The 23,688-nt window shown below is 42.4% G+C and overlaps 2 protein-coding genes across 2 annotated transcripts in view; one reads left to right on the top strand and one right to left on the bottom strand.

The window, feature by feature from the left end:
- ZFYVE26 (zinc finger FYVE-type containing 26) overlaps nucleotides 1–14,454 on the top strand; it is a 48,027-nt gene extending 33,573 nt beyond the window's left edge. Inside the window, exons 30-41 of the mRNA XM_066321383.1 lie at nucleotides 993–1,114; nucleotides 1,202–1,422; nucleotides 2,050–2,197; nucleotides 3,305–3,514; nucleotides 4,346–4,561; nucleotides 6,526–6,723; nucleotides 7,023–7,225; nucleotides 8,042–8,183; nucleotides 8,731–8,790; nucleotides 10,034–10,216; nucleotides 11,026–11,070; nucleotides 12,145–14,454. Coding sequence (XP_066177480.1) covers nucleotides 993–1,114; nucleotides 1,202–1,422; nucleotides 2,050–2,197; nucleotides 3,305–3,514; nucleotides 4,346–4,561; nucleotides 6,526–6,723; nucleotides 7,023–7,225; nucleotides 8,042–8,183; nucleotides 8,731–8,790; nucleotides 10,034–10,216; nucleotides 11,026–11,070; nucleotides 12,145–12,354 — 1,958 coding nt within the window. The 3' untranslated portion in view covers nucleotides 12,355–14,454. The remainder of the gene's footprint in view (nucleotides 1–992; nucleotides 1,115–1,201; nucleotides 1,423–2,049; nucleotides 2,198–3,304; nucleotides 3,515–4,345; nucleotides 4,562–6,525; nucleotides 6,724–7,022; nucleotides 7,226–8,041; nucleotides 8,184–8,730; nucleotides 8,791–10,033; nucleotides 10,217–11,025; nucleotides 11,071–12,144) is intronic.
- A 798-nt stretch (nucleotides 14,455–15,252) lies between these two features.
- LOC136362654 (retinol dehydrogenase 12-like) lies at nucleotides 15,253–23,600 on the bottom strand. The gene is made up of 7 exons (XM_066321387.1): nucleotides 23,346–23,600; nucleotides 22,587–22,705; nucleotides 21,628–21,783; nucleotides 21,249–21,353; nucleotides 20,579–20,788; nucleotides 18,547–18,736; nucleotides 15,253–16,789 (listed from the first exon to the last, which is right to left on the bottom strand). The coding sequence occupies exons 1-7, from the start codon at nucleotides 23,423–23,425 to the stop codon at nucleotides 16,687–16,689; spliced, it is 963 nt and encodes a 320-aa protein (XP_066177484.1). The 5' UTR covers nucleotides 23,426–23,600; the 3' UTR covers nucleotides 15,253–16,686.
- Nucleotides 23,601–23,688: the final 88 nt, after the last annotated feature.

Below are 23,688 nucleotides of genomic sequence, written 5' to 3'. Positions count from 1 at the left end.
TTACTAGTTCAGTTTCCAGTTCGACTTGGAAACGTGCAGGGGGGATGTTGGGGTTTGGTTTGGTTGCTTTGGGTTTTTTTGAAATTTACGCTACAGTTTTAGAGTTACTCAACACCCTGAAAAGGGATGTGAACTCTAAATGAGTACATTTTGAGACTTTCTAAATTTTTTTTCCCCAGAGGGAGCTGATCACGGGAAAGAGTAGCAAATTGTCATTTTTCTCCATTTCTTGGCATTGTGAGATTGGCCTTTTTTTTTTTTTTTTTGAACCACAGTTACAAACTTGAGCATCAATCAGAGGGCTTGTGCATTCTCAGCTACACACAGATGACAGACAGTATTTGATTTACAACTATTCTAGGTTACAAGTATTTCCTTAATCCGGAGGAAAGAAAACTACTTTTCACAGATATTATATTTCTTGAATCATTTGATAAGAACTCCAATTTTCTGCATTACTATTTTTAAAGAAATTTTAACATTAGGAGTTAGGTCTTCAAATCTTTTGGCTTAAAGCTCATGGACTCTATGGTCAAATCACCTGAATTCTGAAAAGAAAATAGAGGTGATTAAGTCAATTTACCCTTTCTTTTTCAACTGTTTCTTTATTTTCCCCTTTGAGCTGAAACACTCATATTTCCAGTCCCTTCCAGCTCGGAAATTTTTAATAAATTTCCTGAGAGAAGGATAAGGAGGGAATGCAGCTGTGCTTCATGCCCAGTTGCATAAGAGTTAAAAACTCATTTGAAAATATGTTACTAGAACTAGTTTTTAGTAATAGTGACAGTAAGTTTAGGTACAATGTGGCAGCCTGCTGAGGGAAGGAAATGTTTCTATGCTGGACATGTGATGCTGGCAGGAACTGGCACAATGAGAGGATTTATAGTTGACTGGTTTTTGAGAGATAGGAATGTTCTGCATTATGTGTTCGTAGCTGGGTTTGTTGCTTCTTGTTGCAATGATTTTACAGGGTGTTTTCTTTTTTGCTGTAGAAACTTCTAATAATGAATATTCCACAGTGGTACGAATACCCAAGGCAACTGATCTTGAATGGATTTTTTCCCTGAATGAAGAGGAGAATGAAATTGTACGCAGGGAATTTTATTATGAACAGGTGAGGTTGGGAGAGAGTCTACTATAAGCAGTTCACTGAAGAACTACCTCAATACCTATATTTGTCTGTCTTTCCTCAAATTGTCAGGCTCCCAGCTCTTCCTTGTGTATTGCCATCCTTAGCCTGCACAGTGACAGCATAGTGTGTGGCCACCAGCTGATAGAACACTGCTGCAAGTTGTCCCAAGGGCTCACTAATCCTGAGGTGGATGCTGGACTCCTCATGGACATCATGAAACAATTGCTCTTCAGTGCTAAAATGATGTTTGTAAAAGCTGGAAGGAGCCAGGACCTAGCACTCTGTGACAGGTGACTTAATCAGATATTCACTAGGATGTATTTTGGTACTGTCAAGAGCATTATCTTTTTTCATTGAGGAGTGGAGGTGGAAGGGTGGTTTTGTGTTTGTACTGTGGACCAGTTTAAATGAGAAGTTAATAATGCAGGAATAATGTGGAAGTTCAAATAGAGAAGTTCAAGTAATGTAACTACTTAAAAAATATTGAGAGAATTCTCTAACTTGGAAATTATTCACAAAGATACGTACATATTTTACTTCTGATATTATGTATCTGCTTTCAATCTGTATTTTAATACAGGATTTTAAACCCATGCTTCCTGAGAATGAACATTTTACACTTGTTCCATCTTACAAATGTTTTGTCCTACAGAGCTTGAGGGAGCAGTTGTGATATATAAATTTCACGTGTACTGTTTTGATTTGGTAAGATATAGCTGGTGTCTTCAGTCAGCACGTTACGCTGCACATGGCAAAGAAACCCCAAACAATGACAAATACTCTGACAGGGATGGTAGGATGGATAGAGAGGCCTGGTGTACTAGTGATTGGAAACCACTGTCCTGAGAGTTGTCTATGATGTAAAGTTCTTTAATGTATGGTAATAGTGAAAGCTTCTGTATTTGTTTAACCTCTAGCTACATCAGCAAAGTGGATGTACTGAATATTTTGGTTGCTGCTGCCTACCGTCCAGTGCCATCTTTGGATCAGATCCTTCTCCCAGCAGCAGTAACAAGATTGAGAAATCAGCTTTTGGAAGCAGAGTACTATCAACTCGCTATCGAGGTAATGCCAGTGGAGGGGTGTCAGTGTTAATTCTTCTGTAGTGGCTTTTGTTTTCCTCCCTTCTGAATTCAGATGGATGTGATGTGTGAAATAGGCAATGTTTAAGCAGTTACAAACTGAGGTTAAGTTTCTTAACATGGAAGAAATAATCTTCTGAACACTGGAAAACATTTCTGAGATGGAAAAGTCCTGCTGTGGAGCAGGCTGCAGAAGGGAAGGATAAGCAGCCTTGTTTCCTGGTGCAGTTAAGATTGGAATGGACTAACTGCGAGGAAGTCATTAAATAGAGTAGAAGGGGTGAGACACCCTTTGTGGCAGGACTTTATCTGAAGCTTAAATGTTAGATTCTATTTGTCTGTAATCTGACAGCAGACATTGGTAAGGCACCTTTCCCAGCCATTTACTTGGAAATCAGCAATGTTGGTGAACCTATACATCAGAGCTCATTTGATGTGGTTTATCATCATTAATCTTGCTCCCAGAATTTTGTATGCCTCTCTTTTATGGCGTTGCACTTTGTTAAATGGGTTTTATGGGGTTATGATACTACAAATAGTATTAAGATTTCTTAACCAGTAATAAACAGCAAGAATAGATGACCTATTTGAATAGAAATAGCTCTTGTTTAAAAGCAGCTAAAATAGCTTTAGGTCTACTAAAGAAAATCAGGAATAAATTTTATCAGCAAAGTTGTATGAAATTAAAAATATCTTGGCAGTTCATGAAGCATCTTCTGTTGCCTTTTTTAAAACCACAAATCCGATGAATTCTGCTCTGTAAAAATCATCTGCTTTAGAAAAGCAGATGTGAAAATGTCTGGTCTGGTTTAGAACTCACAAACTGAAATTTCCTAGATAAACAGTAGTTTAAACCTATACAATAAAAAATACTTCCACATTTGGTGATCATGGGTGTTTTGGTAGTTGGCCTTTTGTGCCAGTAAAATGGAAATAATCAGCACAGGTTTTTCATGTGGCTTTTTAGTTGTTTGTTTTTAATGTGCTCTAGGACAGGAAAGGTCAGAATCACAGACTGTGTGATAAGCCATTTTTCCTATTTGCTGTACTGGGACTGTATTGTAATATTAACAATTTATTTTGAATTTAGGTTTCTACAAAATCTGGATTGGATCCAGGTGGAGCATGGCATGCCTGGGGCATGGCTTGCCTTAAAGCTGGAAATTTAACTTCAGCAAGAGAGAAGTTTAACCGATGTTTAAAGCCACCCATCGATCTAAACCAGCTGAATCATGGTTCAAGGCTGGTCCAGGATGTGGTACAGTACCTGGAGTCCACAGTGAAGCCAGTACTCATCACAGTAAGAATCTTCTCTGTCTGCTCTGAGGGGCTATGGCAAAGCCAAATAGTGATGGTTTAGTACACAGCTTAAAGTGATGCATGTTACAGTAGCAGATATTAGGGTGTTTATTTTCCTTCTTTGTCATGATTGTGTATAGCCAACTGAATACTGTTGAGAAATTTGTTAGCTGTTTCATCACATTGAAGTGGTGCCTGAGAACCAGATCACAGGATTTTGTAGCAATTTGGGATATACTTTGTGGAGGGAAAAGAGGCTGTACTGGATAATGTACTGTTACTACAGTCTAAGGAAGCTAAACTCAATCGCAGCAGTATTTTGTGATATTGCAGTGATGCAATTTTTCTACTGAAACTCTGGTAACTTTATAGAAATTCAAAGACTTTCAAATGCTTTCCAACTCCTCTCATCAAAAACCACTATTAAATGGTTTGGAATTCTGATTAGGTACCAAACAATTACTTTTTGTACTAAATAACTGCAGAATCGTGATGATGCAAGTACATATTTTAGGAGAATAAAAATGCCTCTTTGAACTGGATTGTTGAAGTAGCTGTTGACACTGGAATTTTCTTAAAGTAAGCCGCCTAACTGTCCTTGGAAACAGTTGTGCTGGGTAAAGCAACAGTCAGCACATCTGGTGATAGCAGTGTTCCAGGCTAGTGTTTATAAAAGTCTTTGCTGGATTCTCACCCTTCTGAAGCAATGCCTATTTTAAAAACAACAGTAACAGAAATGCTTCAGGGCTGAGTGACAAGACCTATCTGAAAAAAAAAAAAGGTTTTTTTCTCTTGCTGATCACCTATCATTGGTTCTCTGTGTTAATGGCAGGATGATGATTACTTTGCCACATTGAGGGAACTCGAAGCAACACTGAGAACAAGAAGTCTGTCTCTGGAGATGATGTGTGAGGGGAAGATTCAACACAACAGCTATTATCAGGAGTGCTTGTTCTATTTACATAGTTATGGCACTAATCTGGCAATAATAAGCTTTTACATGAGGCATGACTGTATGAGAGAAGCACTGCTTCACTTGTTAAATAAGGTGAGTCATTCAATTTTCATCACTGAAACTGAAATTTGAGAAACAGAAATGAGGATCCTGTGGTGTTTGAGTGGTTTTCTGCAAGTTTGCTGAGGTCCTCAAATGCCCTTATACAAACTATCCAGTGACTGACAGGAATTTAGTGAGACAGAACAACAACATTGGTCTTTACAGATCTAGAGAGGAGAATGTACAGTTTTGGTTCTTTTATAGAGGTCCTGCATCAACAGCATTTTGTCTTTTTTTCTGTAAAGTTGAGAATCTGGGACTGTTGTCATAGAGTTCAGAAGAAAGAAGGAAAATGTTGAATTCCAGTATGCAGATAACATTAGACACTACTTTCTATCCCTGTGCCTCTTTCTCATGGTATTATTTGTTGAATCAGATCACCTATGTTTCACTTCTGTAACTATTTGGAAGATAAGTGAATACGAGAACAGAGGTGGAGGGAACCCAAAACGTGGTTTCCAGCTCTCCCTTAAGGAAACTGCCTCATCTAAGAGGACTTAAGTATCTCTGGAGTAAACAGTTCTACTGGTGCTAAACTACAATCAAATCTAGAAATTATTCCAGGTTCTTACTAAGACATTAAGGATGCTTCTTCAGAAATGTGAATCCATTATATCTCACTGGATGTGAGAATGTGGTGTTTTCTTTGTTTTCTTTTCTAAGTTGCTGTGCTTGTATTTGAATTACTGATTATTTTTTATTATTTGAAATAACTCTGAGACTGTACAACTTGAAACACCAACTTCCATTATCTTTATCTACTTAAGAGGTTTGTTAAAAGAAAATTAAGTTGCCTTATCCACTCTGCTTTCTCATTGTACCATCAGTCGTTTTAAGCTCGTAGAGTCATCTGCATATTGAATTACCTTTTAAAATGTATTCTTTACATTAGTTTAAATCTACTTCTAAAGAAAAGTTGTGCATTTTTTGCAATATAGGTGATATAATTTCACCTCTAAAGTAGCAGACTTGGAAAATACTCTAGACAGACAATTTGATGTGGAAGTTTTGGACAAGGAACTGGTAGTAATCATACAAACCAGAGAGGAAGGTTTGTTCCCTCAAAGCTGTAAGGTACTAAGCTTCTGACTAAACATTTTGCAGTTGGTTGTTCGGATACATTTTATGTGTACAGACTTTATCACTTGTAACTTACTCTCAGATACAAAAAGAATTCGAAAATTTCATATCAAGCCTTAGAACATTTCTGGTGGCTCAATATTAACAGTATTAACATATTAATGTTACTGGGGAAAGAAACATGTGAGGCTACATTTGCAAGATCACAGTCAAGAGGTCAAGGGCAGGAAATTACCCCCTCAGGTCACTACTTGCAAGGTTTCATCTGAACAGCTGTGCTCTGTCCTGGGTTCCCAAGTGCAAAACACACTGTCAAAGTGAAGCAAGTCTAATTGAAGGCCACCAAAGTGTCCAGGGGCCTGAAACACCTGATACTTGAGGAGAGTGATAGAGCTAGGTTTTTCCTGCTGGGAGAAAAAGCAAGAGGAAATCTGTGTGCTGTTTTCAGCTACCAGGTGGGTGATAACAGTGAAAATAGAGCCATGCTTATCTTATATATGCAGTTAAAGGGTAAGAGAGAGCGAACACAATTGGGAGCAAGGGAAATTCCAACTGGATATAAAGAAAAAGGTTTGGGGTTTGGTTTGGGTTTTTTTCGATGCATATGTATTTAGACACGGGAGCAGAGCCACAGGGAGATTGTTGAATTACTCTGCTTTTTCATGCTCAGAACTTGACTGGACAGGTCCAGAGCAGCAGGACCTAACTTGGAAGTCATTCTTTGAGTGGGGTTTTGAACAAAATAACTCCCAGAAATCCCTTCCAGTCTAAATTATTTCTTAATTTTATGATCTCTGTCACTTAATGTGCCTTTATATTGCATAAGGAAAATAAGCTACAGTGTCTTTGCTTCAAGCTATTTTCTGTTTGTGTAGGAATCTCCATCAGAAGTGTTTATTGAAGGGATCTTCATTCCAAGTTATGAAAGTGGAAAACTGCATATGTTGGAGAACTTGCTGGAAACCATTGATCCAGGATTGGAAAGCTGGGGAGTCTACTTGATTGCAGCCTGCAAATACTTGCAAAGAAAGAACTATTACCATATTCTGTATGAACTGCAACAGTTCATGAAGGTAAGTTGAGGGACAGTGCCAACTCTATCAATGAAATGCTGAATACTGTCAGACTTTTGGTTATTTACTTTGGTCTAGACCTGCATGTTGGACAAGTATATTTTTGCCTTTTTACACTCTTAGAAAACATAGAAAGGCCTGAGCCTTAGTAAATCTGACCTGATCCATGTCATGGATCTGGCACATTGTATTAAAGAAAACAAAGTATTGCCTGCGTTGGGTGAGCCCTTTAGTGCAGGCAGTGATTACTGAAGGTGGTGTTCTGTGCTCCGTCTTAGTGGTGAGTGCATTTCTTCCAGGATCACGTCCGTGCTGCAATGACCTGCATTAGATTTTTCACTCATGGAGCAAAGTCGTACACTGAACTTGGAGGAAAACAGGCATGGCTTCTAAAGATCAAGGACCATCTCAAAGTCTATCTGCAGGAGGTCTCAAGAAGTTCAGGAAGGAAAAAAATGGCATTCACTTTTCGGAAGAAAATGTCTGCTACAGATGTGTCAAGGTATCTATAAACAAGAAGCTAAGTTTTAGGAGAGGTGAAATTCAGGCTTTAGACTTCAGGGGTTTTATTAGTTTAGCTAACACTTATTGTTGTCCCTGACCCAAATCTGCTTTTGTGTAGTTACAAGTGTAGGATTCCCATCACTTTTTCCCCCAACAATCCAAACCAGGGAGTTGTTTCTACCAAAAAATGTATCTGTATCAGACTACCCTCCTGTACTTTAAGAAACAAACAGGAACCCTACACTGCAGGGAAAATTATACATCAGTCTACAAGTTGTTTCTTTTTCTCTTCCTTTCCTCTCCCAGAAGTGCAAGCAGCTTTGTAGTGCTTCACTGTCTACTGTAGTGCTTCACTGTCTACTCAAAACACTACACTATGTACAAGCTATAGGTGCCAGAGATAACTGGATTCCTGTATTCAAAAGTCAAAGTGTAAATTCAGACAGATCTCTCTTGTACTTGGGGTTTTAGATCTTGGTTTTCTTAGGGGCTTTTTTCTTTCTTTTTTAAGGCTAGACTGTTAACTTACACCTGGAGGGGGTGTGTGTGATGAGGTGAAAAAGCAGGAACAGATATTTATTTGGGGATCCTGTTTCTCTGGCTCACTTCCTTGAAACAATGTGAAAAATTGCACAACTTCAGCTCGTGATGCATGTTAAGTGCACATATCTGAAAAGTAATATTGCTGCTAAAACTAAAATAATTGTTTATAAATATGTCTTCTTTTGAAAGGTATTGAAGAAATTAGTTCATATAAATAATAATTGACACTTTCTCTATTACAAAATAAAGTCAGATTTTTTTCACTGTCTAGGCACATCAATACAGTTGATCTGCAGATGGAAGTAACAAAGTTCTTGCATCAATGTGAGAGCTCAGGAGCCTCTCAAATGACAGATTCCTCCTTGCCCACACTCTTTGGAAACAATAACATGAAAATGGATGTTGCTTGCAAGGTACTAACTGCTATTTTAAACACAGCTCATTCATATTTTTCATCAACAATACTAACTTGTAATGCATATCGAAGCATTTGATGGTTGGAGCAGTTTCTTGTATTTTTATGGGCAGATTATTTATGCACGAATTCAACCCATCATTTATCAAAAATTCATGTTTTTCCTCAAAGTAGCAGAGAACGTGTGAGAACTTGGAGCTCATCTCCTCAAAGTTCAAATTTTCAGAGGCAGAGCATCCAAAATACAAATAGTAATATTCCTTTTGACTGTGCATCCAATTATGTTCAGAAGCAAGGCATATAGTGCTATAATTCTAATCATTGTTAGCTTTGGCTCATCTCTATCTGTAAATCACCTAATGTCCCTCAGGGAAGCAGTGTGTGACAGTAGACACTGTAATTTGCTGTACTTCTTGGGATGGTGCTGTTTTCTCTTGTTTTCTTTTGGCCTCTGGGCAAAATCTGGATTTGCATTAATATTATTTAACTGTACATAATGAAAAAGGAATGTGCATTCCCAGACTTGTCTATGCCTCTCTTTTCAGGTCATATTGGAAGGCAAAAACATTGAGGAGGGGTTTGGGATTGCATTTAGAGTTCTCCAGGTAAGGAAAAACTTGATATAACAAGCAATATTATTACAAAGTAACTCCTGAAAGCAGCAATTATTTAAATAAAAGGGTTTTTTTCCCCAAATGTATTTTAATCCCCCCAAAATAAAAACTTATTGAGAGAATAGTCACATGTTTAAGTCTTACACCATGTGTTTGTGTAAGCTTGGTAAAGAAATTAATATGCTGTTTCAGTAGGACATTTTCAGAGTAATTGAGTCCTACAAAGGAATGAAGTACAGCTTTTCCTTTGCCTTGCACCTTGTTCAGTATCTTAACTCTGGCAAACCACAGTCGCAGATGGCACCTCTCCTGTGGTAGCTCTCTGCAGTTCGTGACAGTCATGCAAAGACAGTGAATAAATAAGGCCAGGGCTCTCTCTTCTATTCTCCTGATGTGAGAGCAAAATTAATTAATTAACTCTCGCTGGGGACCTCTCATTCCTCATGTCTGGGTAGAAGTTGAGTGATTATCAGTCGGCATAGCTCATGAGCCTCCAAAGTCTTCTGAGTGTTTCTCATCCATATAGTCCCAGACAGCAGAGCAGGGCACAGAGGTGGAACACTGAAGGAGCATTTATGGATGTGGCAGGCCCTGCTCCTTCTTTCAGGTCAGGATGTACAAGGCTGAACTCCTGTTTGTAGGGAGATGGAGAGCCTTAGAAAAATAGCACTTCTAAGCAGCAGTACCCATTACCTCCAGTAAAAATGGAGCAGTGAGTTCATCTGCCTATCACTTCCATTTCCATGCTTTTTTTTTTTTTTTTTCAACTTACTCGTTGCAGGATCAGTTCACAGCTTTCATTATCTCTTCCTTCATGTGGTTGGTGTGCTATGGTCAATTACCTCCTGTTTGGGGTCCAAAGGGTAATTGCTGGTGGGGGGGCTGGAGAAATACAGTGGGAACATGCTGAGTGAGGGAGAGGTGGGTAGGGATCTGGGAAAGATTTTTGCTTGAAGAAATTAAACTGATTTTTTGCCACTCCTGAAAAGAAGGTGGTAACAGCACTCTTGTTCTTAAGCAGGATTGATTTTTACAAGTCTGGTTATAAAAAACCTTTAAGTCAGCCCTGAGGAGTGGTGAGTTGAAAACTACAGGCTCCCAAAACAGCTTTGACTTTTTGGAGCATGGTGTGGTATTTTAGTCCTTAGGAGAGACTCTCCGTTGTGTGGACTCCCTCTGAGGAAACATGCTGAGAACATTGACCATGTTGCTCTGATGTTCCAACTACCTCTAGGACTTCCAGCTGGAGGCTACAGAAGTGTACAGCAAAGTGGCTAAGCAGCTGATGAAGCAGCAGAAGTACAGTGAGATCCAGCAGCTCTTGAAGTGTGTCAATGAGTCTGGAGTGGCAGCAAAAAATGATGGGGATAACATTATCCTAAACTGTCTAAATGAGTTCAAAAACATTCCTGCTGAGGTAATTCTATCCTGCATTGTGTCCCTTTTGAAGTAAAAAGGATATAGACAATACAGGCTACAGGGAAGTCTGGTGCCTCTACTGCTCTTTTAGTGAGTCCTTTGGATGTTCTGGCTTCATACAACAGGCATAGTTGTATAAAGGTGGGAGTGCATGGTTTGCCTTGTATGAGATACTCTGAGAGGAAACCATAAGTAGCTATAGCACAGTCCTAGCCCGCACCTCCCGAATGGATACCCATGGTGGGGACAGAACACTTCCTTCACAAGATCCTGTCAAATGCTGCTGATTGCAGTAGAGGTGTTTCTTTCAGTGAGGCTTCTGTGGCTAACACAGAGCATGTGTGGAGGCAGGAACCTGCTGCCTCCATAGGAACCAATTTTGTGATTCCCTTTGCCTACCACAGGGGTTTTTTTCCATCCCAGTGAAGGAAGAAGATTCTGGTTCTGCTGGTTCTGTCAATTAGATTAGGAGATGCAGTTCACTCTTTGGGTCAGGGTGGCCATGGGGTAACTCCTGCTAACCTACAAATCCATTTCATGCAACACAAGCCATGTCCATGAGACACACATAGTATTCTCTAGGGATACCCCTCAGAGATGGCAGACAGGAAAACCTGTAGGTAACGGGAAGACTTGGAATTTTTTTTTTTTTTCTACATCTGCAGCTCTCACAGTTGGGGCAGTCTAAGCAGCTGCTGTGATCTCAGCAGCTCTGCTTGTCCACAGGGGTTTGATCTCTGATGGGGTAAAATTTTGCAGACTATTACCACTTTAAATGCGAACACCTTTTCCCTTCTTTGGATGCAGGATCTTGATAATCTGATTCAGGATATGGACAGTGATGAAAACAAGGTAAGTAAAAACACAGTAGCAAGAGCTAAATTGCCCAGCCTTGGTCTGCAGCTTGCAGAATCTTTTTCACTGTCTTCTCTCTCATCCTCATGCAAATAAGATTTTGAAGGCTACTTCCTAGATTGTAGAAATCACTTTGAATGCCTCAGAGCCGTGGTGTTTGTGACTGTAAAGCTGTGACATACAGGTACCAATTGGGGCTATCCCTATAAGTTCCCTGTGAGCCCTCAGAGTGAGGGCTGGGCTTTGTTAGAGTGAGAGGAAAAGTATTTCAGAAAGGCATATTGGTGGATTTGTTGGTTTTGCTATTCAACTTTTTGCACAGGTGCCCATAAGTTTCTAGTAATGGCAGACAGCTAATGATGACCACTTCAGCTTGTTGTTTGAGGATTATACCGTTTCTGTGGTGATCAACAGTTAAATGGTGAAACTTCTCCAGCTGCTGATAGACTTTTTCTCTTAGAGGAAATGAAGCCTAAACTAATTTATTTCTTTGTTGGCTTTCATACCAGCCAGCCTAGCCAATGGAGAAGTGTAGATGTCTGTTCATAGAAGTGGCTGTGACTCAGCATTTGGAGATTGTTGTAGATCCTGAGTGACATAGCTGGGAATAAAATCTAAAGATTTGTGACAGTCCTCTGTCTGCCCTGAATGACAAACTCACTTAACTCACTTTGTAGGCAGATTGAAAAATCAGATTTTAATTCTGCTTTTCCGTAAGATCTATCACTGAAAGGTGGGAGTTGTTCTAGAACCAGCAGTGGAAGAAAATGACAGATTCAGACTTTGCTCTGAGGATACTGTAATTAATGCACGAGATTGGGCTCCTGATACTAATTTCATGGTCATACAGTAAAGGAGTGTCTACAAGACACAAACTTAATAACATACGCCTGTTTGCCCATCTTTTTTCCCTGAGATCTGCTTCTTGCCACGCTGTGTTTGGCAATGTGGTGCTACTACCTCATATGACACACTTCTAAACTGGGTATTTCCTGTGAGCCCTTGCTCGGGCTTGTCCAGTGAGTTTGCTGCAGCTTTCTGACCGAGCTCTGCCTGCCTCTGGTGCTTCAGATCCAGGCGTACATGCTGTGCAACAAGCTGCGCTCGGCGTACCTGGTGTCGGTGCGGCAGGAGAAGGGCCGGGCCGTGCAGCTCGTCCAGCACGTGCGGCAGCTGGCTGAGAGCAGCGGCGACCACGTCGTCAAGGCCATCTGTGCCCAGTGGCTCTCAGTGCACCAGCCCAAGGGGAGGAATCGGCTTCCCCAGGGCACGAGGAAGTAACGTGGAACTGATGTTCGCCATCGTACCGATGAAGGAGAAGGCTTCGAGGTGTCTGGTTCAGCAGCCGCTAGGTAAAATGGAACTCTGTTGCCTGATGTCGGTGGCAAATGGATGGATGCTGCTAATGTGCCTCTGGTGAAAGGAAGGGAACTAAATTACAAGTGCCAGTCCTGTATTTTGACAGTCACTACCTCAGGGTGTTTTTTGGCTCTCTTTTTGATGGGGGGAGAGGGACAGTTTCAAACTGAACAAGCAGGGATTTAGATGTATGGAAGAGAGCACCTCTGTTTCTGGCTTTAGTTTCTGGGTTTTGTTGTTTTTTAATTTTTGGAGGGTTGATATTTTTTGAAAAGCACTGAACTTAATAATATGTGTTTTATTTTTAATCCAGAAAACATATGTAGAGAGGACAGAAAAATTTTAACCAACTCGACGTAGCCTAGAGTATAAAATTTTTGTGATGTTTCCTGTAGAATTTTCAAGATTGGAGAGATCTTCTGTTACAAAGACTAACACTCAGAGATTTTTTTAAAGACAAATCATTGCTACTTCTTTTTTATCCCCCTCACTAGTACAATGTACCCAGGTTTTTTTTTTAATTTGTTTGAAAAAGTAAGAATTGATTCTTTATGACAGATTTGTACTTACCAGTCACACTGTGAGATGTGTGCCATAGATGTGGCACTTGGGCTAGTGCCAACTAGATGAATGAAGTTATAAAGGGCATATATCCTGAGAGGGGAGTACAAAGGGAAAATAAGCCTTTAAAATAGTTGAAAAATCATGTGCCTCTTTCCTTACTCTGGTATTACCCAATAAATCATTGTGATGCAGCTTTATGACTGAATAGTTGACAGTAAACTTCCACAGTCTTTCATCAGGTATAGCAGAGAATAAGGATAGAGCAAGCCATGGCAAAATTAAACAGGTGGTCTGTATCCCTGTCACATAGGGATGCATTTATTTATTCCCAGGATTATTTGTCCCTGTCAAGTACAATAGAACACCAAACTGAACAGGCCCTGTATTGATGGGGCGTGTTTTGCGTGTTTTTCTAATATCTGTGTTCAGAAATGCTGAAAAAAGTAGCTGCTTCTCTGCAACTAGTATTGGGACATGAGAAACTGGCAGAAATGTGGTAGACAAGTAGTAGAACCTTCAAAAAAAAAAAACCAACAAAACATGACTACCACAAGAGTTTGTGTTTGCTGTTTACGTGTATTTCAGCACAAAAAGTAGGAAAACTAATTCACTTTCTCATTAAAAAGTTGTTTACAAACAAAAAACCAACCAGTTTTCTGAAGTGTAATGTAATTGTAAATAGTTTTAGTACAGCAAATAATTGAGACTGTCAAACTGTAAAAGTTTTGCACAATCCCAAAGCTCACTGTAATGAAAGAACAGACTTCCATGGTGTTGGAAATAATCTGGTCCATCTTCTTTAGGGTTTCAAGAGCTGACACAAACACCTCTCTTTGGAGGTGCTCTGCTCACTAGAGCTGAAATGACCACATATAGCTTTCAGAATCCCCTGACCACAGATTTGCATTATCTCATTAGTGAGCAGTACTAATGAAAGCTTTTGTTTCCTTGGCCAGACTGACGCAGTTTTCCACCAGCTTAAAGCCATGAGGCTAATCCTAAAACGTGACACTACCTATGGCTTCAGTCATTTTTAAATCTTTGATTATGGGGAGGAGATATTACTGTGTGTGGGTATCCAGATCTGCAGTGCTGTAACACCACCTGTTCTGAGTTCCTTCAGCTGCAGGTCTCCACTGAGAGTGGAGTTTGCCATGCAGACCCGTCAGTTCCATACCTGCCTTTCTTCCTGACCTCTTTGCACTGTACCTGATGCACTTTATATAGTGTTTTTTGTTTGATGTTCTTAACCTGGAATCATAGGGATCTTTCTTGTACCAGCAGAACTGGAATTTTGACCCTGATTAATTATCTTGTGTCATAAATAGTGCAATTATCAAGGGGCTTTGAATTGTTGAGCAGGAAAAAGGGATTGAATACTGCCAGTTTAAAAGAATTTCTCTATTACTGACCAAGGTTTGTTTACAATTAATAAAAATAAAATGTTATGACTGTTAATGTATTTTCAGTTTATTTTTTATCACTGCAGAGCCAGGGGTCTCCTTCTAGATCTGCATTTTGCTTTTGGCTATGCTTAGTGGAATAATTAGAAGTGGGACAATTGTTCTGTCATGCCAAATTTATCTGTTACTGAGTATCCTCAATGTTTAGATCGACTGGAACTTCACATCTTTAGAAGTCCCCCCAGCAGCTAGGTAGCCTAGGTAGTTCAGCCTCATGCATTACATGTACTCAGTAATCCTCTTGAGGGAGCTTTGCAAGTTAATCTAACTCTCCCTTACAAGCCTCCCTTTGAGACAGCTAAATGAGCTTTAGTTTCCTCATTTTTGCAGATCAGCTGGGAGGTATAAATTACTTGCTCAAGGTCAAAGAGACTGGATATATGTCTATGGAAATGTTTATTTAACATTCTTATGTTAAATCGACAATCGTACTTCTTTGAGAAGAGCATTGACCTGCAAAGGCAAAAACATTTCACACCAGAGACACCTTTCTGCTTTTTTAGAAAATGGTTTCTCTTGCTCCTGAAGCCTCAAGATCAGAGAATGACACAGAGAAAGCAAGGCAAGGTTCCAGTGGTAGGTAACATTCTACTGCTACATTATAGTTGTGTATTTAGCTTCATAATTGGGATGAAGCATAAAGAGGGAGGGGGAAAAAAAAAGGTAGAGTGACAGGGAGAAACACAAAGGGACTTATTAAAATGTTACCTGAACTGAATTATCTACATTAGTGAGGCAGGTGCAATACCAAGTAAACTGATTCAGCATTATTGAAAGAAGATACAGGGTCCAGTTGTAAAAGGAAAATGGCTTTATTTAGGATTGCCCAGAGGTAGCACAGGACTGATCTGCATAGACAGTATCCAGAGAGGAAGAATTAAAATTAGCATTTGTTTTCCAAAACTGGCAGTTGGTCACAGTGGCAGGCTCATATGTAAGTCCAAAAACTTCCAGGCTTTTTTTTCAGAAGCAGAAGATAATCCTATGAGCTGTGGCACTTGGTTTCTGACTGCTTAACTCTTTCAGAAATAATCTCTGATTATGGATCACACTCCAGCAATTTGCACTCACGTAACACTGGAGTTCCAAGGGAGCAGTCCCAGTGCTCTGTGGAAGTGCAAGCTGTGTGGTCCTGCAGGGGCAGGCTGGCAGCCTTGGCAACCAGTAACTGCTGGGCAGACAAATGCAAGGATTTCTGTGCAAGTCTTACCTTCCTGTCCTGGAGCCAGCTTGACCATAATACCAAGATAGTCCTGCCTCCTGCTTCAGCTATTTAGCTCTAGGGAGTTTGGTGTCATTTAAAGCTTAAAGTCTCAGCTGAAGCTGTTTAATATTTTTTAGCATGACTGAGATGTTCCTTATTCATTCTGCTCTGTTTTCTAGGTTCTAAAGTCATTTAAAGTGCAGCTTGGGGGATTTAGTGTAACAACTTTTACACCATCTTTGTTCAATGCTTCACAAGAGAGGTGTTGATTTTTTAATAACTTGCCTGTGCAAAATTGCAGCCCTCCTGCAGCTTTTAACCTCCAGGTCACCTGCACCAAAACCTGGGTTCTCGGAAGATTTGCTAACCTTCAGTTAACTCATTGCAATCAGTAGGCATTCAGGGCCAAAACACCTCAGTGGCTAGGATTCAGCTTCTTACAGAGCGTGCAGAGAAAGTGATTCCATGTAAAAACTTTACCTAATGCTTGGCACAAAAAGGCCAGGACCTGTTTCTGTGTGCTTTAGAGTATTTGTTTTGTATACCTTGCCAGAAAATCTAATATCCTAAAGTATTCTTGTTCTGCCAGTTCAAAGAGTAGGAACTGAAAGTAATCTCATAGATCATAAGTTTAGAGTCCTACCTTTTTAACTATTGCTGTTAGGAAAAATACCAACCAAACTTTAAATAAAGTGATTCCTTGTTACTTCATAATCTAGACCTAAGACTGCAACCTCCCTTTCTATTCTAAAGCCAGAGAACCATAGCCTTGAGCTGCTGTGTGAGATAACAAACAGGTTGCTCCCTGCATCAGCGCTCTTAATTCTCCAGCTAGGAAGAGGGACTGATTGCTTACAAATCTCAATCCTTAAGTGTAATATTCCAGAAATTCAAAGTATATTGTACCCACAGAGCCATCCTTAGGGCAGCTGAAGTATCAGCATTCTACTCTTGAGGTCTCTCAGCAGTGCTGTTCCCCAGAGAAGCATCGCTGGGCCCAGCCAGGGACACTCTTGGTGCTGCTCAGTCCCACTGGATGCCAAGGAGCTCACAGCTCACGCTCCAGAGCTTCTTTGCAGTCTCGTCATCCCGGCCACGTGGAGACACATATGCTGGCTGGCAATCACTGTAAGAAAAACATTCTTTTTATTCTTTTAAATCCAAGATCTCCATCTACATTAGTACACTGAAATGTTTAAGGAGGTGCTCTCTATCACCTTAATTCAAAACCAGTTCAAGGACAGTGGGAGGCTATCCAGCAAATAAGCAAGGGTTGGTGCTAAGCCACCATGAGAAGATTTCTTTCCAACTAGCTAGGGAAGACTCTCTCCCAATGACACCAAGAACTGGCAAGCAAGTCTAGCTCTATCTGTGGTTCCAACTCTTAAAGAAACCTCATTAATGTGTATTCTCATTAGTACCACTAAAAAGGGTTATAAACTCTAACCAAGCTTCTTCAGGAGCACATTTCCTAACAAACACTACAAAAAAGCCACTTGGACAGCCCTTCATTCTAAACTATTTTTCCCACTTTATGCCCAGGAATAATAATACTGTAATAACCATGTATGGTTACCCTTTTTCATTATCATCTGAACTGTGACTCCTTTCTTCTCAGCTCCTCCAATCAGAAAGCATTCAGTCTGGAAAACAGGTCCTGACTGCAACAACTTGGGAGTTTAAGAGCACAGAGGAAATGGCATCTTGTAAGGTTTCCATTCAGGTCAGTGTTTATAGATGGAGTCTTTAATATTTCTGAATGTAAATTGTGAATTAGTGTTGAAGCTTCTCATTTCCCACCATGTCCAAAACTCCCTTTTTTTAAATGAGGTTAAATTCCACCAGTTTTCTGTAATTCAGGATGTTAAGTCTACATTTTTATCCTGTGACAGACAGTCAGGGGAAGACTTAAGATGTCTATTTATATATTCAAGTCTGATTAAGATGGTATAAACTCCCAAATGAAGATCAGGCGATGTCATTACAGAGACTAATCTGGTCACAAATCACAAGAAGAAAGCTCTGCAAAGACACAGCGGCTCCAACAGCACCCATGTGAGGTGGGGAGGGGGGAGAAGAGTAATTTTCGTATTCATTCCCAAAAAACAGTGCTGTTACAGTGCTCTACACACACTGGGAAGCTGGCAGACATATCTGTGAGAATCTGTTTGAACGGCAGTCTTCAAATCTTGAATGATGACTACTTGAAACTGCTCTAGGCTGTGGTTTTGGTGATGGGAAAAGGAGAACAATGTAGGGTCCTGGAGTAAGTCAAAAAAGTAAAAAAATAGCAGGTTTTGTAATGGGAGCTAAACAAGACCATGACAGCATGACAAGCAGCCCAGCAACAGTCCCTCCCAGCTGGTGAATCTATCACACTGAAGGATAAAGTTATTTGGTCACATGCCAGACCTGAATATCTCACCTCCTGTCGCTGCAGCTCCATCAGCTCTTCCAGCTGCCTTAGAGCATAGGCCCTTCTGCTCCAGTGGGGTAAAACTACAAAGGGAAGTGAAGTGGTCCCCCCAGGACTGACTGAATTGACCTCATTAACTACACAGTTGTACTGAAAAGTAATTTTCCCAAGTGTTAGGCATTAAAGCTCTGAGCATGTGACAGCCATTCCTGCACTTTTAATTAATACATTAATATTTCTAGCACTAAAGGACATGCTATTGTATGAAGTATTGCACAGGTCAGGTGTTTCTTCTAACACAATTACAACCAACTTGGAAGGGGTGATGCTCTAGTGTTTGTCACCTTCAGTCTTACCAGATAGCCTCTTACCTGGTCCCTTCTTAATGAAGAATGACAGTAGGTCCCATATTCCCCAGCCAACAATGTTGCCTTCCACAGAGCATCACTTCATCACCTTGCACCCACCTGAAATACTGTCCTGTCACAGAGTCCAGCTCCTCAGCTACTGCACAGTAGATACTGGTCTGAGCTCCTTCGCAAGGCGTCTTTAAGAAGAAGGAGAAAATCTTCCACAGCCAAGTCATTACAAACGAGTGCCGGACCAGTTCAGAAGAGACAGAGCCGGGATGGAGAGCATTTGCTGTGACTTTAGTGCCTGTGGCAAAATAAAGTAGTCCAGGACAAATCTGCATGCATCAAAGTGTCTTTTAAAGAAGGGTAATACACTCCTCAATTCTGCCTGTAGATATTCTGTAACCTAAAGTAGGAGTCCAGACCTGGATACAGAGAGTAAGTGAAGTCCTCTGTAGTTACTGCATGCTGAATGTGATGGATACACTTGACCTCTTAGCCAAATCAGCAGTAGTTTGGTAGAGGCTCCAAAGAAGGTAAAGCTATAAAGGTCTGAGCTATAAATGGGCCAAAACTCCTCTAGGAAACCTACAGAGGCCAGTGAGTATCAGCACCCATGAACTTGGAACACCCATCAGGCAGTTAACACAAGTAGCACATGGCTTCTCCAATACTCTTTTATCCAGGAACAAACAAGTGGATTGTAAGGTATGTAAGGCACTGAGTCTCATGTCTACCTTTCCCACTGTATGCAATTTGAATACAAGCCAGCCACTCCATTCCATAAATATTACAGCTCTCCCTGCTAGGCAATATGACTGCAGGGTGAAAATCCCCTTGAGCTGGTTCACCTCTCAAGGTTGCTCCTCAAGGCAGAGACCTTTTACCAACAGCAAACCTTTGGATGAGCCCAACTGGACCTCAGCTCAAACTGCAACTGGACTGCACAGTGGGGAACTCTGGAGCAAGGATGCCTCTCAAGGTTTGAGATTTCTTACCTGAGACTAAGAGAGCCTTCCTTAACCAAGGCACAGAGGCCCTTTGTTTGCAACAAATCCTTGGTAACTGATTGCTGAATTAATACTGAGGAAACATTACTAGTCTATGAAGCTACCCAGTAATAACTATTATAAACTTTGTATAGATAATTCCATTACATATAAATCATCCAAGCTGGAGACTAAAACTGGACCTATTCCCCTAAGGAGTTTAAAAAGCATAGGGGTCCATGTTGAGCCTTGTGATTCAACAGGAGGGTCTTCCTTACACAGTGTGTTTCCAGTCCTGTGGGAATCATTCTAACTCAATTCTAAATCAGTTCTCCTTTGTATGTGTCTTCCACGTAAGTAATAGAGTGAACGTTGCCATCGAACTTTGTTAAGTCACACTTTTACATGACACCAGGTTAAAAACACTTCTGCTAATACCTTTGATGGTGATTCTTGAAGCAGTTTAAATCACTCATCCATGGCACTGGAGCGTCCCCTGCTCCCTTCTAAAGACAGGAGTCATTATGTGCCTTCTGTAAAAAAAAGTGCTAGAGGGCCTGAGTGCTAAACCAGCAGCAGTTCCCATCAGGCTTTTGAGAACACCTGCCTCTTTTGACTTACTCTAATAGTAATTACCTGAGGAAGGCACTGCTTTTGTTATAGTAAATAAATACTAGTTAAGTTTATGAACAGGACTGAATGACACAACTGTGGCAGATGTTGTGACTTATAAGGTACTGTCTAATCTCATGCTTGTTCTACAGGCCACCAACCTGTAAGGTAGCTGAGTGTGCAGTAGCTTTTCTATTGGAGACTGCAGTTGTAGCTCTGTTTTCAGCTTCCACCCACATACTACATCTGTGTGTGGATGCAGCTAGTTTTGGACAAGCACCAAAGAAAAATGAGATACATTCAACTGTGCCAAGCTACTGAACTCCTCTACCCTGTTGTTGTAAAGATAATCTGTGTTGTAAGTCTCCTGGTTCAACAGATAGGAGATATTTTCTTCCTGCAAAGAGCTCTCAGTGAGTGACATTTGCCTCAAACCATTCAGTTTCTGCCTAGGCCATTTGCAGCTCTTTCTTCACTCCAATCTCCCCATCCATGGTGCTTAGAAAGCCAAGCAGATAAACACCCCAGCTGCCTCTGGAACTTGCCTTGCAGCCTCCTGGCCAGCTCCCGGGTGAAGAGCACATTTGCCAATTTGCTGTGGCAGTAGGCGAGGCCACGATTGTAGCTCTTCTCCCCATGGAGATCATGGAAGCGGATTCGGCCTCCGTGATGGGCCAGTGAGGACACGTTCACAATGCGGGCTGGGGCAGACTGCTTCAGACACTCCAGCAAGAGGAAAGTCAGGAGAAAATGACCTGCGGGGGAGATGAAAGGTCGTACTTGTAGGAAAGGTTCCCCTGCTTGCTCATATGTGCTATCTTACTGCTGCCCTCATTTCAAGTCCGGGAAAAAGAAAGTTTCTGTTAATTTCCCCTGAATTAACTTGTTTGGGCCCTTCAAGTTCTGCTCCTCATCTTCAAAAAGCTGGAGCTGTCATGCATTTCAAAATGTCCCAGGTAACACATACAGATACTTAAACTGATACTTAAACTGTAAAATTCACCACATTGCATCTCCAGAACTCTGACTCTGGTCCTCCATCCTTCCTGTTAAAAGGAAGAATGAGGAAGAGAAAACCTGAAAGCAGGATTTTCCTTTGGCATTTTGCAACAGATGCTGATATTAGAAGATGATCTTTAATGGCAATTCCAACCCAAACCATCTGACCCTTCTATGATTCCATATTGAGTGCAAACATGATTCCACTGGCCTTACCAAGATGATTGACTCCCAGATGCATCTCAAAGCCATCAGCAGTCTTGGAGTAAGGGCATAACATTACCCCAGCATTATTAATGAGAACATGGAGTTTCTTCTCCTCTGCAAGAAACAACAGACATCCTTAAACAAGGAAACAGAGAATGCGAACAAGAAGGTAGCACAAGTCACCCCTCGCTGTCCGACTTGCAGCCACATCACCTTAAAAAAAGGACACATCTCCTGCCACAATCTAGCTCTAACCAGCTGCTGTTGTGAACCACATTACCCAAGAAGCATAGAGACAAGCAGGGCAGGGATTTGGCAATGGTTAGAAGAGCAGACAGCAGTCCTCTGTAAAATACTCTCACTAAAAGGAAGAATCTAAAGACTGTACCTGCAAGAAAGTTCTCAGCAAACTCCCGGATGGACTTCGTATCAGCCAAGTCCAGTTTTTTCACAATGACTTGCTGGTTCCCTGTCTCAGCTCGGATTTCACTGGCTGCAGCTTCTGCCTTTGCTATGTCTCTGCAGGCAATAATTACCCTCGCACCTGCAAGGAGGGGAGAGGGAAACAACAGGAACAGAAACTGAGATCACTGGAGCACACTGGATGATCAAGGCTATGACAAGTAGGCTGACCATGCACAGCAATTACAAACAATACATTGTTTCTTTAGGGAACTGGCATCAGTGGGGGGGGCTGGAAGGGACAAAGCCTTTCACAGTCAATTGTGAGCTACACTCCAGCTGAAAGATGCTTTCAGATCATGCAAATGCACATCTTAAGTGCCTCTGTCCAGGTTCTCCTAGGTCAGGAGTGCACACAAGAACACTGGTATGATAGGGTTGTATCTGCCTCTATAATGGGAGCATCAAGCCAAGAGTACATAAAGGTGATGGCTTCCAGCCAGAGTAATTTCTAAACGGACTGTGAACACGTAGTTTAATCTTCTTACCAGTTACCCAAATAACATTTACATCATATTAGCCTGAAACAGAAAATAACTAAACCACACAGTTGTGGACCTATGGCATTTCCCAGCTTCATACAAGCAGAACCCAGGAACTTTCCCAGTCCTCTGGAAGCAGTTGCAGTGCAAAGCATTTTCATGTCCCCAAGGCACATTTTTGGAGTCCAAGCAATGAAAACAGTTGAGGAACTGGGAACTTGCACCTCAGTGGTTACAGCCGCTGAAGGAACAGCACTTTGGCTCATCTGCAGTAACTCTGGAATCCCGTTTACTTCAGTATAAGCCTACAACACGTCTTCCTTAGGTCCAGAAAAGGGACTCCTGACACAAGGCACAGCCACCCCAGCTGCACAGGGATGTCTGCTGACGAGACTGCACTTGCCTCTTTGCGCGAGGTCTCTGGCGGTCTCCTTCCCGATGCCTGTGTTGGCTCCTGTGATTATCACCACCTTCCCCTCCAGCCTTGCTGTCGACTTACACCGTCCTCCAGCGACATACCGCCTGCAAGAGTGGAGGCACAGTCACCTCTGCCTCTTTAGGGAGCTCTGGCTGGGGCTGAGCACCCAGAACCTGGGGGTTCGCATCAACATTTGGGCTGCTCACCGCTGGGCCCCAGGGAGTCATGGACGCCCTCAGATGAAGCGGCGGGTCACGATCGTGCCGTGACCGGGACACCGGGAACGCGTCCCCGAGTCCCCCGCGCTTTCCCGAGCGCGGTCCGGCCCCCGGGCCCCGCCCCGTCCGTGCGTCAAGTGGAGCCACGGCTCCCATTGGCTGCTGCCGCGCGCCCCGGGGCCTTTTGGCCAATGGGCTGCGCTGCCGCCCGCTAAGGCGAACGCGGGCCCCGCCCCCTGCCGCTGCTCCGCGGCGGTGCCGGGGCAGAGCCCGGGGAACGCGACGGGCGGTGCCAGGGCTGAGCGAGCCGCGGAGCGCGGCAGTGTCACCGGGCCGCTGGAGTGGGGAGGCCTCAATAACTCCCGGCCCCAGCGCGGGCTGTAGGACGGGTTTCCCGCTGTTCACACTCCCGCCACACACACACACGCGCTGAGACGCGAGGCGCGCCGGCTCCGCACCCCAACGCGCGCCGCTCTGCGGGGCTGAACATACGCGAAGGGCAGGGGATGCGCTCGGTAAGACGCACCTGATGTAGGGCGCTGCCACGAAAAGAAGGACGGGGACGGAGACGGCGGCGCCCAGCGCGGCTTCCCAGCAGTTGAGCATCGCTGCCGCCAGCTGCCCACGCACCGCCTGCGTACGGCTCCCGCAGCCCCCGGCCCGCCCCTTTGGGTCCGCCTTTGGCCGCGCAGACCCCACCCCGCGGCCACCACCTCTCCCGCCTTGGCCTCGCCCACAACCGTGCAGCCACACCTCCGCGCCTGCCGGGGCAGTGAGGGGGCCGGGGATTAGCGGCGGCCGCTCGCTAGTGGTTTTACCCCGGGCACCGCACGACTCCGACCTGGGTCCCTCGAAACGTTCTGAAACGC

Source organism: Sylvia atricapilla, chromosome 6 (assembly GCF_009819655.1).
Source record: "Sylvia atricapilla isolate bSylAtr1 chromosome 6, bSylAtr1.pri, whole genome shotgun sequence".
NCBI classification, from domain to species: domain Eukaryota; kingdom Metazoa; phylum Chordata; class Aves; order Passeriformes; family Sylviidae; genus Sylvia; species Sylvia atricapilla.
The sequence above is the reverse complement of the archived record's forward strand: the minus strand, read 5'-3'. Positions and strand labels throughout refer to the sequence as shown.

What these genes read in the sequence shown, in the direction of transcription:
- LOC136362654 (XM_066321387.1), bottom strand. Translation starts at nt 23,425, where the DNA reads ATGCTCAACTGCTGGGAAGCCGCGCTGGGCGCCGCCGTCTCCGTCCCC. An exon ending in TGCTGAGAACTTTCTTGCAG is followed by an intron (nt 21,354 to 21,627) that starts GTACAGTCTTTA and finishes TGTTTCTTGCAG; the next exon opens with AGGAGAAGAAACTCCATGTT. An exon ending in TCTGGGAGTCAATCATCTTG is followed by an intron (nt 20,789 to 21,248) that starts GTAAGGCCAGTG and finishes TCTCCCCCGCAG; the next exon opens with GTCATTTTCTCCTGACTTTC.